Raw genomic sequence first — 14,976 nt, 5'->3', positions numbered from 1 at the left:
TGCTTTATTGATCTCCTAATCCCTCCCTTTTTAGCTTAACATCGGTTTGCCTTATACTTTTGAAGCACCTTGTAGTCTATGTGAATGCTGCTATATAAATTACAGATACCAACATTGTTGTAGCAAAGTTGGTCGCAGATTTGCTAGTTTGGTTTATGACTGATTTTCTCAATTTTGTTAACATATAGATCATTTTTACCCAGAAATGACTTTATGAAATTTCCCAATCATGTCTGCCAAATAACAATTCAAGCATTGTAGATCATTCAAAATCTAAGATAACAGAACTAGTTAACAAGAACACTGGGAAAACAATTTGTACCATTTGCACTGCAACATTTTCATTGCAATTCAATAGATTAACCATGTCAAAGGAAACATGAAATGAATACAAAGAACTATAAACTAAAAGTTCTTTTAAACCGACAAACCGAGGATAATTGAGTAGAAATTAGGTAAACCATGAAAGAATGATTACACTGATCCAAATTTAGGATCTAAAAGCCTAATCACTGGAGGTAGCAAAGACAGAAAAATATTGCATATCCTTTTAACTGCAATTAAAAAACAAAATGTAAACTTGCATACTTATTCATTCTAAAGAACATTGAAGCAATGGTGAAGAGCATATAATGGCTATGATTAACAAAGTACCCACCTAAGAAAGAGCTAATGAAATAGTTCTGGTGAACTATTACCTGAGCTGCCGCTATGTACAAGTGTTCCTTTCTGTCAGTTGCCTGGCTCAACATGTAATGGAAGCAAATCTGTTGAATCAGCAAGACTGAGCAGGATTTGGATATCACGCCATAATAGTGCACAATGAGTATGTCTGTTTGGGATTGAGGGGGCGCGATGAGGGCTACATTCAATGCAAGGTGTATTTATACATGTTTTTAAAAAATGATGACCTGAGGTTAAAAAGCTGATGCGTTAGGCTTTTAAGCTGTTTTCCCAAAATTATAAGGAATTTGCATGGTGGTTAGCACTGCTGCCTCACACTGTCAAGGACCTGTGTTTGATTCTTGGCTTGGGTCACAGTTTGTGTAGAGTCTGCACGTTTTCCCCATGTGCGTGGGGTTTCCCCCCACCGTTTTAAATGCTTTTGGCCATGCTAAATTCTCTCAGTGTTCTCAAACAGGTGCCGGGCTGTGGCAACCAGGGGATTTTAACAATAACTTCATTGCAGCATTAATGTAAGCCTACTTGTTACACTATTAAATAAACTTTTAAGTATTTATTAGCTTGTCCGATAGTCAGTGAACATCTCATTTTGTTGTAACGTGCACAATTGTGCATGCTTGGCAGAAGTTATCTGACATAAGCCTTTCCTTCTAATTGTGAACAGAGGAAGGGATTGAAGAAAAGGACAAAGTCAGTCAGAATTTTCTTTTAAACAACACAAAACTGCAAGGACAAGCTTACGCCAAGCTTCAAAAAAAACAATGCACCTGAATAAACTAGCTTTGTCTTCAAGTCAAGCAAGACAACACAGTGAAATGCAAATGGGCAGCATTTTCATTACTTGGTATTATAACATAGAGGCAAGCTGTACTAATTTAATGCAATAAGTCCGGTAACAACTATTACTTTTGTATGCTCATATACATTGATATAAAGCAGAGTAACATTTCAAATTTGTCAATTTCCTAAGACTTGTCAGTTTTTGAAAAGCTCATGGAGACACAATCGTGACAAGGAAATATCATTCACACCAAACTGTTTGGTCAGGCTTACTATAACCGTTGGGCACATGCTAAATGCAAGGCTCTCAGAATTTGCACAACACAAAATCCAATCCTAACAGTTTACATTGACAGCATGTTGCACGTAGAAGTAGGCAAAATGCTCAGGTTTCACTGTTTTACCTTGGTAATGGCATCTTTTAAGGCAACATTTACATCTTCTTTCAGAACCTTTAGGTTATTGATTTCCATGTCTTGTGCTGTAAGCTGCTTTTCCATTGCAGCCATTTTCTCTTGGTACGATTGTACTTGAACTTCATGCTGACAAAGCAAATGCAGTATTTATCATTGGTAAGATAGTATTCATCAACATTTTTTGATAATTGTGTACAAGATAGACTAACATAATTGATGTGCAAAAATTTTGAAAAATCCAATCAAATCTCAACAAAATTCAATGAATGATTTACAATAGTAGGGCAATTTTGATAATTAACAAAAAAAGTGGTTCCCACGTTGGTGTATAACAATCATTGAGTTCTAACGGCAAATTGCTGTTATAAGCTCTGTAACGGTGGGGCATGGAGATGTAGATAGTACCTGTATTTTGGAATATTTCCAATACCAAGCACAAAACTGTTTGATTTTTGTTCTAGCTCTGGATGAATCTTTACAACTCTAATTTAGTGCAATGATTTACCTTGCCCTGTAAATCTTTAAGGACAGCTTGGTGCTCTTCCTGGATACATTTTAGTCTTTGTTTTTGTTCATCTACTTCCGTCTTCAATTCATCAGTGATCTGCAATTCAGTCTGAAAGTACCCAACATCCTTTTCTAACTTGCATTTTTCTGATTGAGAGATTTCTAGCTGCATCTAGAGATGAAAGCAATTTTACAATCATATTTGAAATATAACTTCCAGTAATAACTACAGCATTTCCATTATTATTTTCCATATTTCTAATTAGATTTTTCATGAAAACAAAGAACAATAAAATATTTTTCTCCTCTATCCAACTGTGTCACAAAGGAATAAAATTTATAGAATCCCTACAGTGCAGAAGGAAGCCATTTGGCCCACCAAGTCTGCACGACTCTGACCGAGCATCTTACTTAGGCCCACCTCCCATCCTAATCCTGTAACCATGGGCATTCACCATAGCCATAGGAGAAACTAATTATGTTTAAATCAGAGTTACTGTGTATGTATGTGAATGTACGGAGTATAGTAAATAAGATTTGGGAGTTACATGTGTAGTTTGTCATGTGGAAATATGATGTTGTGGCAATAGCACAGGCCTGGCTCAAAGGATGGGGCAAGACTGGGGGTTAAATATTCCTGGATATAAGGTGCTCAGAAAAGATAGAAAAGAAAAAGTAGGGTTTCTAGATCGTTAAAGAGTGAATTGCAGTGCTGAAGAAAGAGGGTGTGCCAGAGGATTCAAGGATAGAATCAATTTAGTTAGAGCCAAGGAACAAAGAGGATGAATTGAAAAAAGTGAAAAGCCACACATCTTGGAACACCACGGGGCATTTTTGCATGATCAATTCACCTATCTTGCATAGCTTTGGACTGTGGGACGAAACCGGAACACCTGGAGGAAACAAGGGGAGAATGTGCAAACTCCACATCGACAATCATCCAAGGCCAGAATCAAACTCAGGTCCCTGACGATCTGAGGCAATGCGCCACCATGTTCTTATTAGATTAAGGACCATGATCGCAACTAGTTTCCTATTACCCTAAAAGTATAGCTTGGCTAAATTGTGACAAAAATATTGTTTTAAACTTTCCAAAACCCTTGATTACAAACAAAGCTCTTAAAGCAGTATAATATTTTGAAAGCATTTATTTCTTATGACTAGACAAAGTTTTATTTGCAACTAAGTAGTTTTGTAGATAAATACTGTTACAGCTGTACTACTATATCTAGACTCGATACTTCCTTTTGTTTCAAAATACCTGGAAAACATTGATTTTTGGCAAATGACTGACTGTAGAATTTTCTAATACTGAACCTTAAAGCTCTCTGTCTGATTTCTGAATTCTTCCAGTTGCGCTGAAATCAATTTCTTCTCTGCATCAAATTCCTGCTGTATTTTCAGCATCTTTTCACTGGTTATGCATAAATCATCCTGCAGTTTATGGTTGTTCTCTGTAAGATCCTTAACCTAAAAGAAATCATGGTTGATTGTTAAACTAAATGTTATAGCATTTTGAGGAAGCTTATTAACCAGTTTTCATGATATGCAATGTAACTATATAAAGAAGAGAAAGGTAACTTGCATCAGTATCAAAATAGTTGACTTAAGGCACTAAGGAAAAGCACGGGCTTTGCAGCCAACAGCAAAACGATGTGCTTGCTGCCGATGTTGAAGAAAGCTGTCCACAAAGATAGTGATCTATTACTTATATTTATCCAAATCTCAATATCACTGTGAATCTGGTGCCAAGCCAAGGAAACTCTAAGCATCCAGCAACAAGTGTAAACAGCCAACTGAAAAATTCTCAGATTACAAACCAGGAAGTACAATGCAGTGATTATCCTCATCTTTTTATAAATGTTACAAAAACTAAAGAGTACTTCATATTCATTAGAAGCTGAAAGATCATAAAAAGCTCAGAAGTATTTAAAAGTGTCAGATTTCATAATGGAAAAAACGGCAATAGCAATATTTAAATATAAAGTTATTTTTCATGGAATGAAAATCATGTTCAACGCCAGAAATGAGTTAGTACGCTTTAAAAAGTTACATTTCATTAACAAGACTTAATGTTTGAGAGATTTTAACAGCAACATTACATTGGGGAACATTACAAGGGGAAATTCTCATCAATTCAGTCATTTGTACAGATGCTGAACTTCAAGATCACATCCTGTAGAGGTTTAAGGAATCAACTGGCAGTAGCTTTTGTATTTTCACATTTAACTGTACGTGTGGACATCACAAGGCAATGATGGTGAAGACTAGTAGTTTTTTTTAAACTTCCCACTCTAGGAATCAGATTAATTAAGGCAGATGAATGTGTGGCTGGAAAGATGACAGGAGGGCTTTAGATTCCTGGGACACTGGGACTGGCTCTGGGGAAGATGGCCCCTGTACAAGCTGGCCAGGTTGCACCCGAGCAGAGCTGAGACTGAGTTCCTTGCAAGACCTTCTGCTACTGCTGTCAGAAGGGCTTTAAACTAACTCAGTAGGGGTGTCAGAATCAAGAGAGAATATTGGAGAGGAATACTAGGGTGCATAAAATACAAGGAGAGACAGATCGCACTATTATGGAGAATAAGTTAATGAAGTCTGAGAAAAGGAGAAAGTAATTATGTTTAAATCAGAGTTACTGAACGTACAGAGTATAGTAAATAAGATTTGGGAGTTACATGTGTAGTTTGTCATGTGGAAATATGATGTTGTGGCAATAGCACAGGTCTGGCTCAAAGGATGGGGCAAGACTGGGGGTTAAATGTTACTGGATATAAGGTGTTCAGAAAAAATAGAAAAGAAAAAGAAATAGGGTTTCTGGATCGTTAAAGAGTGAATTGCAGTGCTGAAGAGGGTGTGCCAGAGGATTCAAGGAAAGAATCAATTTAGCTAGAGTCAAGGAACAAAGAGGATGCATTGAAAAAAGTGAAAAGTGTAGAACTGCAAAAGGACATATGAAGTTCAAAGTGGAAAGTGTGAAGTAATGCATTGTGGTTGGACGAACAGTGACAATACAAAATACTTAAGGGTGTGCAAGAGCAGAGATCTGGGTGTATATGTGTATAGATCATTGGAGGTAGAGAGCAGTAGTAAAGCATATAAGATTTGGCACTGCTGTCTCACAGCACCAGGGACCCAGGTTCAATTCTGACCTTGTGTCACTGTCTGTGTGGAGTATGCACATTCTCTGTGGGTTTTCTCCGAGTGCTCTGGTTTCCTCCCACAGTCCAAAAGGTGTGTGGGTTAGATTGATTGGCCATGCTAAATTAACTCTGGTGTCTGGGATTAACAGCGTAAATGTCCGATGTTACGGGAATAGTGCCCGAATGGGATTGTAGTCAGTACAGCCACAATGGATCAAATGGCTTCCTTCTGCACTGTAGGGATTCTAAATAGTATCTTGGGCTTTATTAATGGGGGCATAGAGTACAAGAGCAAAGAAGTTATGAGGAACTTATACAAAACATCAGTTACATATCAGCTAGAATATTGGGAACCAAACTGTGGGAAGGATGTGAGTGCATAGGAGAGAATGCAGACAAATTTTACAAGAACAGTTCCAGGGATAAAAATTTCGGTTATGAGGATAGATTGGACCTCCTTGGAAAGAAGGTGGCCAAGAGGAGATTTGATAGGATGTTCAAAATCATCTGTGCTGCACAGAGTAGATAGGGAGAAACTGTTCCTGTTCATAAAAGAATCGAGAACAAGAGGGCACAGATTTAAAGTGATTTGCAAAAGAAGCAAATGTGATGTGAGAAAAACCTTTTCACACAGCAAGTGGTTCAGATTTGGAATGCACTGGAATTATGTTGGAGGCAAGTTCAATTGCGGCATTCAAGCAGGTTCTAGAGGATTATTTGAATCAAAACTATGGGCAAAGATACTGGGAAAAGGCAGAACAATGGCACTCAGTCATAATGCTCATTTAGAGAACTACTGCAGACACGATGGGCCCAAATGGTTTCCTTCTGTACTGTAAAAAATTTGTGATTCCTGTTAAATTGAAAAGTCTATGGTATTTCTTTTAACTGCAATTAAAACAGAGAAGTGGACTTTGAAGCAGAGAATGTTCACTCAACAATTCTTGGGATAAAGTGGTTAACATATGAGGAAAGGTTGAACAGCCTGGGCCTGTACTGATTAGAGTTTAAAAGAACGAAAGGTGAACATAATGAATCATACTGGAAGGATGTTTCCCCGTGGGGGAGTCTGGAACTAGGGGTAGGGACGTAGCTTAAAAAATAGGGAACGTCCATTGAAGACTGAGGTGAGTTTTTTTAAAATAAAAAAGGGGTCGTTCATCTGTGGAATTCTCTTCTCAGAGGGCAGTGGAGGCTGGAATGGTTGGATGTATTCAAAGCTGAGTTCGATCGATTTTTGATCAACAAGAGAGTCAAGGGTTATGGAGGGGATAGAGTGGAAAGTGGAATTGAGGCCACAATCAGATCAACCATGATCTTAAATCAATAGCAAAGCCAGCTCAAAGAGCCAAATGGTCTACTCCTGCTCCTATTCCTGTGTGTTGTTGTAACTTGTGTATACTTCCATTCAAAAGGATTTCAAAGTGATTTCGGAGAAGAATATTAAATGTGGATATACTGCTTACGGGTAACAGAAAAATAATTTTCACCAAGACATAATCATGTATTTTTGGTAAAATTATTATACCTGAATAAGAAGAGCAGAAGCTTGCAACTGAGAAACTTGTAGTTCATTTTGTAGTTGTTTCTCAGAATTTTCTTTAGTCTCTTGCATGACCTTATGTCTAGCTGACAAATCTTGTGCTGCTTGCTGAGCTTCAGCTGCTGCTGTCTGCAATTCCTTCCTTTCTGTCTTTAAGTTCTCCACCTCCGTAAGCAAGTTACACAAATCCATGGAATCTTTTTGCCTCAACTGTTCCATATCTGCAATTTGTTGCTGAAGTTTCTCTTTCTCTTCTATGTGTTTGCTTACCTGCTGTTGAAATACTTGAAGATCTTTACTTAGAATTGTATTTGCAGATTGCAGCTCCACATTTAACCCATCAATTTCATGAACTTGGTCAGTTAGCCGGATCTTCTCACTTTCTAAATTTGAGTTTTGACTGAAGTAATTTTTCTCATTTTCTCTCAATTTTTCCAACTCATCGTGGCACACTTTTACTTGTTCATTTAAATGGCTAATTTGAGACTGTAGCTCATTAACAGAACTTTCATAGGCTTCTGTCATTTTGAGCTTTTCGTTTTTAGCTGCTTCGCATTTTCCTGACAACTTTGAGCAACGAGTTTCTAACTTTTCCTGACTTTGTCTCAGTTCTTTCTCTAAAGCTTGCTTTTCAGATAAGAGGGAATTGTGATCTATAGTCAATAGCTTGAGCTTTTCAGTAATTGTTTCCTTCTCTTCCTTTAGTGTCTCAACCTGGTCCTTTGCAGTTTCAGCTTGCAATATCATTTGCTCCATATTTTCTTCAGTCGTCTGTAGCTCCCGTTCAAGTGCCTCAATCTTGTCTTGAAGCAAGTCTGCTTTTCGTTCACTGACTTTGAGCTTTTCGGCCATATGTCGACTTTTATTCTGATCCGCTTCAATGCGCACTTTAAGTTTCTCAATGGCAGGCCGCATTTCAGCTACTTCTGCCTCAGTGGCGTTTAATCTTGTTGCAACTTCGCCTTTTTGCAACTGAGAGGACTCCAAGGATTTGAGTAGTTTCAACTTTTCAAGTTCTACTGTATTAAGTTTGTTCTGCATGGTTTCAGTCTGCTCCAGCATGGATAGATTTTCCTTCTTCAACTGATTCAGTTGCTGCTGCAATTTCTCCCTTCCTTCTGTGTCCAACATAGAATTCTTCTCCAAATATCGGACTTCTGGGATCACGTCTTCCCTTTCCTTTGAGACTTTCTCCATTTGTTCAGCAACAGCTTGTAGCTGATTGGTTAGCTTTTTTACTTCAGCTTCAAGCCCGCAGATTATATTAGAATTATAGATTTTCTCAGCTTTCAGCTCTTGAATTTTTACCTCTTGCTTTTTACTGGTTTGTTCCAATTCATCATTTGTCTTAGCTAAAATGCTAAGTTCCTGAATAACCCCATTATTCTCAGTTTCAAGCTCAGTCAGCTTTTCTCCCTGAACAGAAATAGTCCTTTGACTTGATTCAAGTTCTTTTTCTAAAGATTGCTTTCTGGTTTGCAATTCTTCCAGGTCAACTTCCATTTCAAGGATATGTTTTTCTAAGTTTACTTTATCTGATTTAGCACGCTTCAGTTCATATTCTAGTTCAAGAAATTGCTCATTCCTGTCTTTTTTATCTACCTCTAGGCTCTCCAACATCTTGGTCACATCAGACAATTTAACTTTATCCACATTCAGCTGTAGTGTCACCTTAAGGAGTTCTTCCTCCAAACATTTCACTTTGTCAGAAAGATTCTGATTTTCAAGAGCAGAGGACTTTAACTTGTTACATAGATGGTGCTTCTCCTCTTCAAACGACACCATTTTCTTTTCTAATTCAGTGTAAGCAGAACCTTGGAAAAACAGTTCATTTTGATGGGTATCTAGTTTGGAACGCAAATTCTCCATTTCGCTGAGCAGCGCTTCAGTTATTTTCTTATTCTCTTCATTGGGAAGGAGATGCAGAATTTGTTCAGACTTCTGTTCCAATTGTAACTGAGAATCAATAGGGATTTCACAGGCTGATAGTGTTGCAGTGGAATGCCAAACTTCCTCATTAGTTAAGTGTATCTGTTCAACTATGTGCTCTTGTTTTGTGTTACTTTCATTCAATTCATCACCAATGTCTTTGCTGACATTTTCAGCATCAGCCAAATGTATGTTGCAGCATACAGGACTTTCTCCCATTGTGCCAGACTGCAAACTAGCCTTCTGTTTCCTTTGTACTTTCCTGTCAGGTTCCACATTTAGATTGTTAACCAACTCCAACTGATCAGTTATCAAAGCCACCTCACTTTGTTGTTTCTTTGAATCAGCATGCTTTAACTGAAAAACAAAAATATTTGTAATTAAAACATCAATCCTTGTTTACCAAAAAAAGGCAATTAACAAAATTATGTATGGCCAGACTTGATATAATGAAATATTATAATGGAATAGCAACATGTAAATAATTACGCAGAAAGTTATTCCATAAAAATACATTGCTAGATTATTCCTACCATCTTAGCTATTTTGTCACATTCTTACACATTATTAAAAAAAAGTATTTTTGAGATATCCCAGATAAGTGATAGGTATTATTGGAATATAATTTTGTTCTTTCTGGAAATATACATACTGCTGGTACTTTCAATACCAGTAGTAAACAGTGATAAAAATGTCCAAATTATGAAAATTACCATTCAAACCAAGGTGTTTATATATAAAGTTTGAATCTCAGTTGAGGAGGTTTTCAATGTTACGAGTGTAGGACAAGATGAAAATATATTTATTTGTGCTATTAGTCCATACATTGCAAAAACAAAACAAGCGTTCCATGGAATTTCAGCTCTCCTGATGGTTCATTGGTTAGATACACATCATGTATCATACAGAAGGTAGATCACAGCCTCCAATTCCTTCGATGTAATTTTAATTTGAAAAATAAAAGGAGCATCACAATTGGACTGACTTCACTGGTATTGCTTGCAAGGGAAAAGGCTAGAAAACTAGGATTGCTATTTCTGAATACCATTTTACAGTCACTGTTGGAAAGAAGGACTTGTTTGGTGATGCTGGTTAGGGATAAAACCAAGTCCAGCTGTGATTCCCTCCATGAACCAAAAATAAAATTTGCAAGAATTATGGTATAAACTTAACAATTATAATCCTCAACTGAACACTTACTACATCTTTCAGTAATTAATAATCACAATATTGATTTTTATTACCTTATGTGGAGTACTCTCTGCAGAAAGATAGCTAGCATGCAACAATGACTGAGTACTGAGATCCAGATATTGAAGCTGCATCCTTGCATCTTCTAATTCTGCAGACATTAATTCAGTCTGCTGTTTCTGTGCTGCCAATTTGTTTTCCATTTCGATTGCTAGATTGGTTAACTTCAACTGCCATTCCTCAATTTCAGATGAATGCTGCTGTTTCAGAGTTTCAAGTTCTTGTCTTGTTGCAGTTAAACTTTGATGCAATTCCCAGGTTTGATCTGCAGAATCTTGCTTTTTCTGAAGTTGTTCTTTGAGCAATGTAGTGGACTGCTCAGAAGTCACAGAACTTTCCAGTTTCACTGTTTTCAGTTTCAGGTGAGTACCCTCAACAGAAATAGCAGTCTGGTCACTTACAGTCAAATTAATTGAATTCTCTTTTAGCTGCTGATGCAGTAAAATTATTTCATCATCTTTTTTCTGAATCACCTTCTCTAGCTGTTTTAAGTGCTCTTTCTGCTCTGACACATGAATGTGTGCACTTTCCAGTGTTGATTCAAGTTCTCTCAACTGAGATTGCAGTGTTTCTTTTTCAGTCTTTGTTCCTGATAAAGCAGACTGGGTTTCAATCAAATTATTCTGTAATAAGGACAATTCTGCCTTTAATTCTTCCATGATCTGGTTACCTTTTTCTACAGGGTTTAAAAGGTTTTTCTTTTTTCCTGATGATTCATTTTCACTGTCAACCACCTCTGTCTCTGCTGGAATGTTTTGATGCCTAATTTCACGGGATGAAATAATTTCTTCTTTCACAGCTTTGCACACCTGAGCACCTAGATCGATAGTTGTGTGTGAGGAATCTACTTTACTCAACAGTGATGCCTTTTCAGTTTCCAAAGCTGCAATCAGAGATTGTAACTCAGACACCATTGAATTGAGATGTGCTTCCTGTTCTTTACTTTTTTCAATTTCACTCTTCAGATCCTCAATAGTTTTCTTCTGCAGAGCTATCTGTTCCATCAAACATTCTTCACGATTTTTGCTTTCAATGAAATGCAGGTGCACAGCTGATAATTCAGACTGCACATTACTCAACTCCTTCTGTGCAAGTGTTCTTTGCTCCTCACTCTGTTGCAGAGTATTCTCCAAATTGTTCAAAGTAATTTGCATTTGTGCTTTTAATTCGTGCTGTTGAGATTCCTTTTGAGATTCAATATCACTATTACGACTCATTAAGTCACTTATCTGCATTTCAGACTGAAACAGCTTCCCTAGGAGCTCTTTTTCTTTCAGCTGATATTGCTTTTCTGCATTCTGGCTTTCAGTAAGCTGGATTTCCAAGGAACGAAGATGATCAAGATTCTCTTTTTGCTTTTCAGATTCACTCTTTAGCTCTTCAATAGTTTGCCTTTGGCAAATTATTTGTCCTTGCAACAATTCTTCACGGTCCTTGCTTTCACTAAATTTCAAATCCATAGTTTCCATCTCTGCCTTCATTGCACTTAATTCTTTCTCTAGAACAGTCTTTGTCTCCTCACAATGCTGAAACTTACTTTCCATATTGCTATTCTCAGTTTGCATTTGCTCAAGTTGGGAAATATAAGCCTCTAAAGAAATCTCTTTATCTTCAAGGTCCATCTGGAGAAGCTGGAGTTGAGCTTGAAGTTTCTGAAATTCAGTTTCTTTTGTCATTACTGTATCTTTCAATTGGTCTGAAATACAATTTTTTTCTGCAATTAACTTACTGCTTTTTATATTTTCAGACTGCGCTATAATCAAATCATTTTCAAGATTTTCTAATTTTGTTGCAAGCATGGTTTCTTTTTCAGCTTGCTTTTTTATCAGATGTGTCAATTGTTCTTTTTCCTCAAGTAGTTCGCCATGATCTTCCAATATTTTGTTTTGCTTTGCATAAGATTCAGCAAGTTCCTTTTTTAAATGATCAATTTCTTTAATCTTCTCTAGCTGCGTCTGCAGGCCTTCCATTTCTTCAATCATTGCTTTAATCTTTTCCTCATAGTTTTCAATTTTAGCATTATATTCAATAGAACCCAAAGCATGGCTTCTTTCCAGCTCTGCAACTTCTGTAATTTTCTTCAGCAATTCCTGTGATCTCTCATGTAACTGCTTTTCCATGAAATCTTTGTTTTCTTCCAAAGCAATACATTTTTCACAAAGATTTTTAAATTCTTCTTCTAATGCAGCATGCTGGTGCCTTAGTCCATCTTCCCTAATGTCCTTTTCATTTATCTTTTCAGATAATTGTTGAATATCATTGTCTTTGTCTGCTACTGTGTTTTCCAATAATCTGTATTTTACAGTTAGTTCTTCATACAGCTCTTTAAATGCATTCTCTTTAGTAGTAGCTTCTTCATATTTTTCGGTCTGTTCTTGCAACATTGCTTTACTTCTTTCCACCGCATCAGCAAAATTAGAATTCATTTTGTTCAATTCCATATTTTCCTGCACCATAGTATTGATGGAGTTTTTCAATTCTTCATTTTCCTCAGCAAGCCGTACAAGTTCTTTTTCCTTCAAATTAATTAACTCTTCTTTCTCTTGAATATACTTCTCAGACTGAAGACAAACTTCCAGCTTTGCTTCTAACTCTTTGTTGGTTATCTGCAAGCATTTCAGATTATTCACATTGGTCTCAAGTTCTCGTGCAATATTCTGAATATGTTTATCTTTCTCATCTATGCTAGTCTGTAATGCTTCAGCATGTTGCATTTTCAACTGATGAGTTTCTTGCTCCATCTCCGCTCGCAAGTTCTGATATTTCTTTTCTATCTCCTCATTTTTTCCTTCCAATTCTTGTCTCAGTTTTAATAAAGTTTCATACTTAATTTCCATTTCAGATCGTTGCTGTTTTTCAAGCTTGAGAGAGGATTCTTGAGAAATAATCTGTTCCTTGAAGCTAGAGATATCCTGTTGGTAGTCTGCCAATGTTGACTTTATATTTTCAACTTCAAGATTGTCAAGTAAGCTTTTTTCATACTCTTGCATTAAATTATTTTTCTCTGCTTCAGCCTTGGCAAGCTGCTCTTCGAGATTATTTGTCATCTGCAAAATTTGGTCTTTCAAATTCAAAATTTCAGTTTCCTTCAGTTCAATTAAGCAATCTTTTGACTTTGCCACATTACTGATATTTTCATAATCAGCACAGAACTTATGTCGAGACTCTTCTAATTCCACAACTTTGTTGGTTTCTTGTTGCAAGTTTTTCTCCAATTCAGCTATTTGTGCTGTTAGCTGAGAAATGCTCAAGCTCAGGTTTTCTACTTCCTTTCCCTGTTTTTGTTCCTCTTGTTTTGCTTTTCTAATCGATTCTTCAAAGGCCTGTTTTTGTGTTTCAAATTCAGATGTTTTCTTGTTGAGCATATTCTTAAGATTATCAGTCTGTCTTTGCAAATTCTCCTTTTCATCTTCAACAGACTTAAGTTTTTCAGATTGCTGTTCACTCTTGCACTGGAAAACTGCTAGATTCTGTTCTTGCTGTTGATTTTTATTCAAAGAAACTTCAAGACTTTGTTCCAATTCTTTAATTTTGTTTTCCATTATCTCCTTTTCACACTGAAAATTATTTACAATGTGCATATTTTGCACCTTCCACTGAGCCAACAAACTACTTTCCTCCTTTACTTCTTGAAGTGCCTTTTCTCTTAATTGCATATTTTTCTGTAGTTCTTCAATTTCATTTTCCTTTGTACCAACTTGAACTTTCAGCTGCTCCATATTTCTTTCTTTCTCTTTTATATTCTTAAATGCAGAGTCAAGTTCCATTTTCAGATCAGAAATTTGTTGTTCAAACTTTTCCGTATTTATACACATTGACTTGTTCTGTTCATCTAGTTTCTGCTGTAGATTTTTTATCTCGTCTTCTTGAACAATGTTCTTACCTAAAAAGATGAGAGGTATATAGAAATCAAAAGGCACAATTTCATCAGAAAATAAAAACTCAAAATAAGAAAAAAAGTCACATAGCATTTAATTAATTTTATTGCAATATCTGGAGAGGGACAATTTGCTGTGCGCTATGGATAAGGAGCAGTAAATGTTCTTTCCGTACTGTTTTACAATTTTCTTTTAAATGCTGCACTAAGGAAATCTAACCCCATTATTGTTCAATAAAATTGATTTGTTAATGGAATTTGAAACACCAGAGTACAGCTTCTACAATGTACTTACTTTGGGAATTTGGTGAGTGGCAATTGACAGAATTCTAAATGATTAAAAGGTCAATTAATTTCTGAAATCTAGTCAAATATACATTTAGCATTTAACTTTAACCTTAAACTTGAAGATTTTTTTCACAGTTAGTCAATAGTAAACAATCTACCCGTTATTGACAGCTGTATTTAATGAGGTGATTACTTAGAACTGGTTACCTGGTCAGCAAGGGCTGACTCGCGTCTTCAGATTCTGGCTAGAATAAATGCAGTAAGAATTCTCACAACACCAGGTTAAAGTACAACAGGTTTATTCGGTAGTACAAGCCGCTAGCTTTCAGAGTGCTGTCTCTTTATAAGATGAGTGGGATTTCAGTTCACAAACAGGGCGTATAAAGACACAAACAGGGCGTATAAAGACACAAACAGGGCGTATAAAGACACAAACTCAATTTACAAAATAATGGCTGGAATGCGAGTCTTTGTAGGTAATCAAGTCTTAAAAGGTACAGACAATGCAAGTGGAGAGAGGGTTAAGCAGAGGTTAAAGAGATGTGTATTGTCTGTAAG

The 14,976-nt window shown here is 36.5% G+C and overlaps 1 protein-coding gene across 1 annotated transcript in view; it reads right to left on the bottom strand.

Annotated features, from left to right (window-relative positions):
* The window catches only part of cenpf (centromere protein F), a 69,307-nt gene that overhangs the window by 17,401 nt on the left and 36,930 nt on the right, over nt 1-14,976 (bottom strand). Inside the window, exons 12-16 of the mRNA XM_080200524.1 lie at nt 10,247-14,136; nt 7,059-9,359; nt 3,705-3,857; nt 2,386-2,559; nt 1,869-2,006 (exon numbers count right to left, since the gene is read on the bottom strand). Coding sequence (XP_080056650.1) covers nt 1,869-2,006; nt 2,386-2,559; nt 3,705-3,857; nt 7,059-9,359; nt 10,247-14,136 — 6,656 coding nt within the window. The remainder of the gene's footprint in view (nt 1-1,868; nt 2,007-2,385; nt 2,560-3,704; nt 3,858-7,058; nt 9,360-10,246; nt 14,137-14,976) is intronic.

Source organism: Carcharhinus amblyrhynchos, chromosome 12, assembly GCF_965287045.1.
Source record: "Carcharhinus amblyrhynchos chromosome 12, sCarAmb.v2.hapA, whole genome shotgun sequence".
Classification (NCBI taxonomy): Eukaryota; Metazoa; Chordata; class Chondrichthyes; order Carcharhiniformes; family Carcharhinidae; genus Carcharhinus; species Carcharhinus amblyrhynchos.
This window is presented reverse-complemented; position numbering and strand designations above follow the sequence as displayed.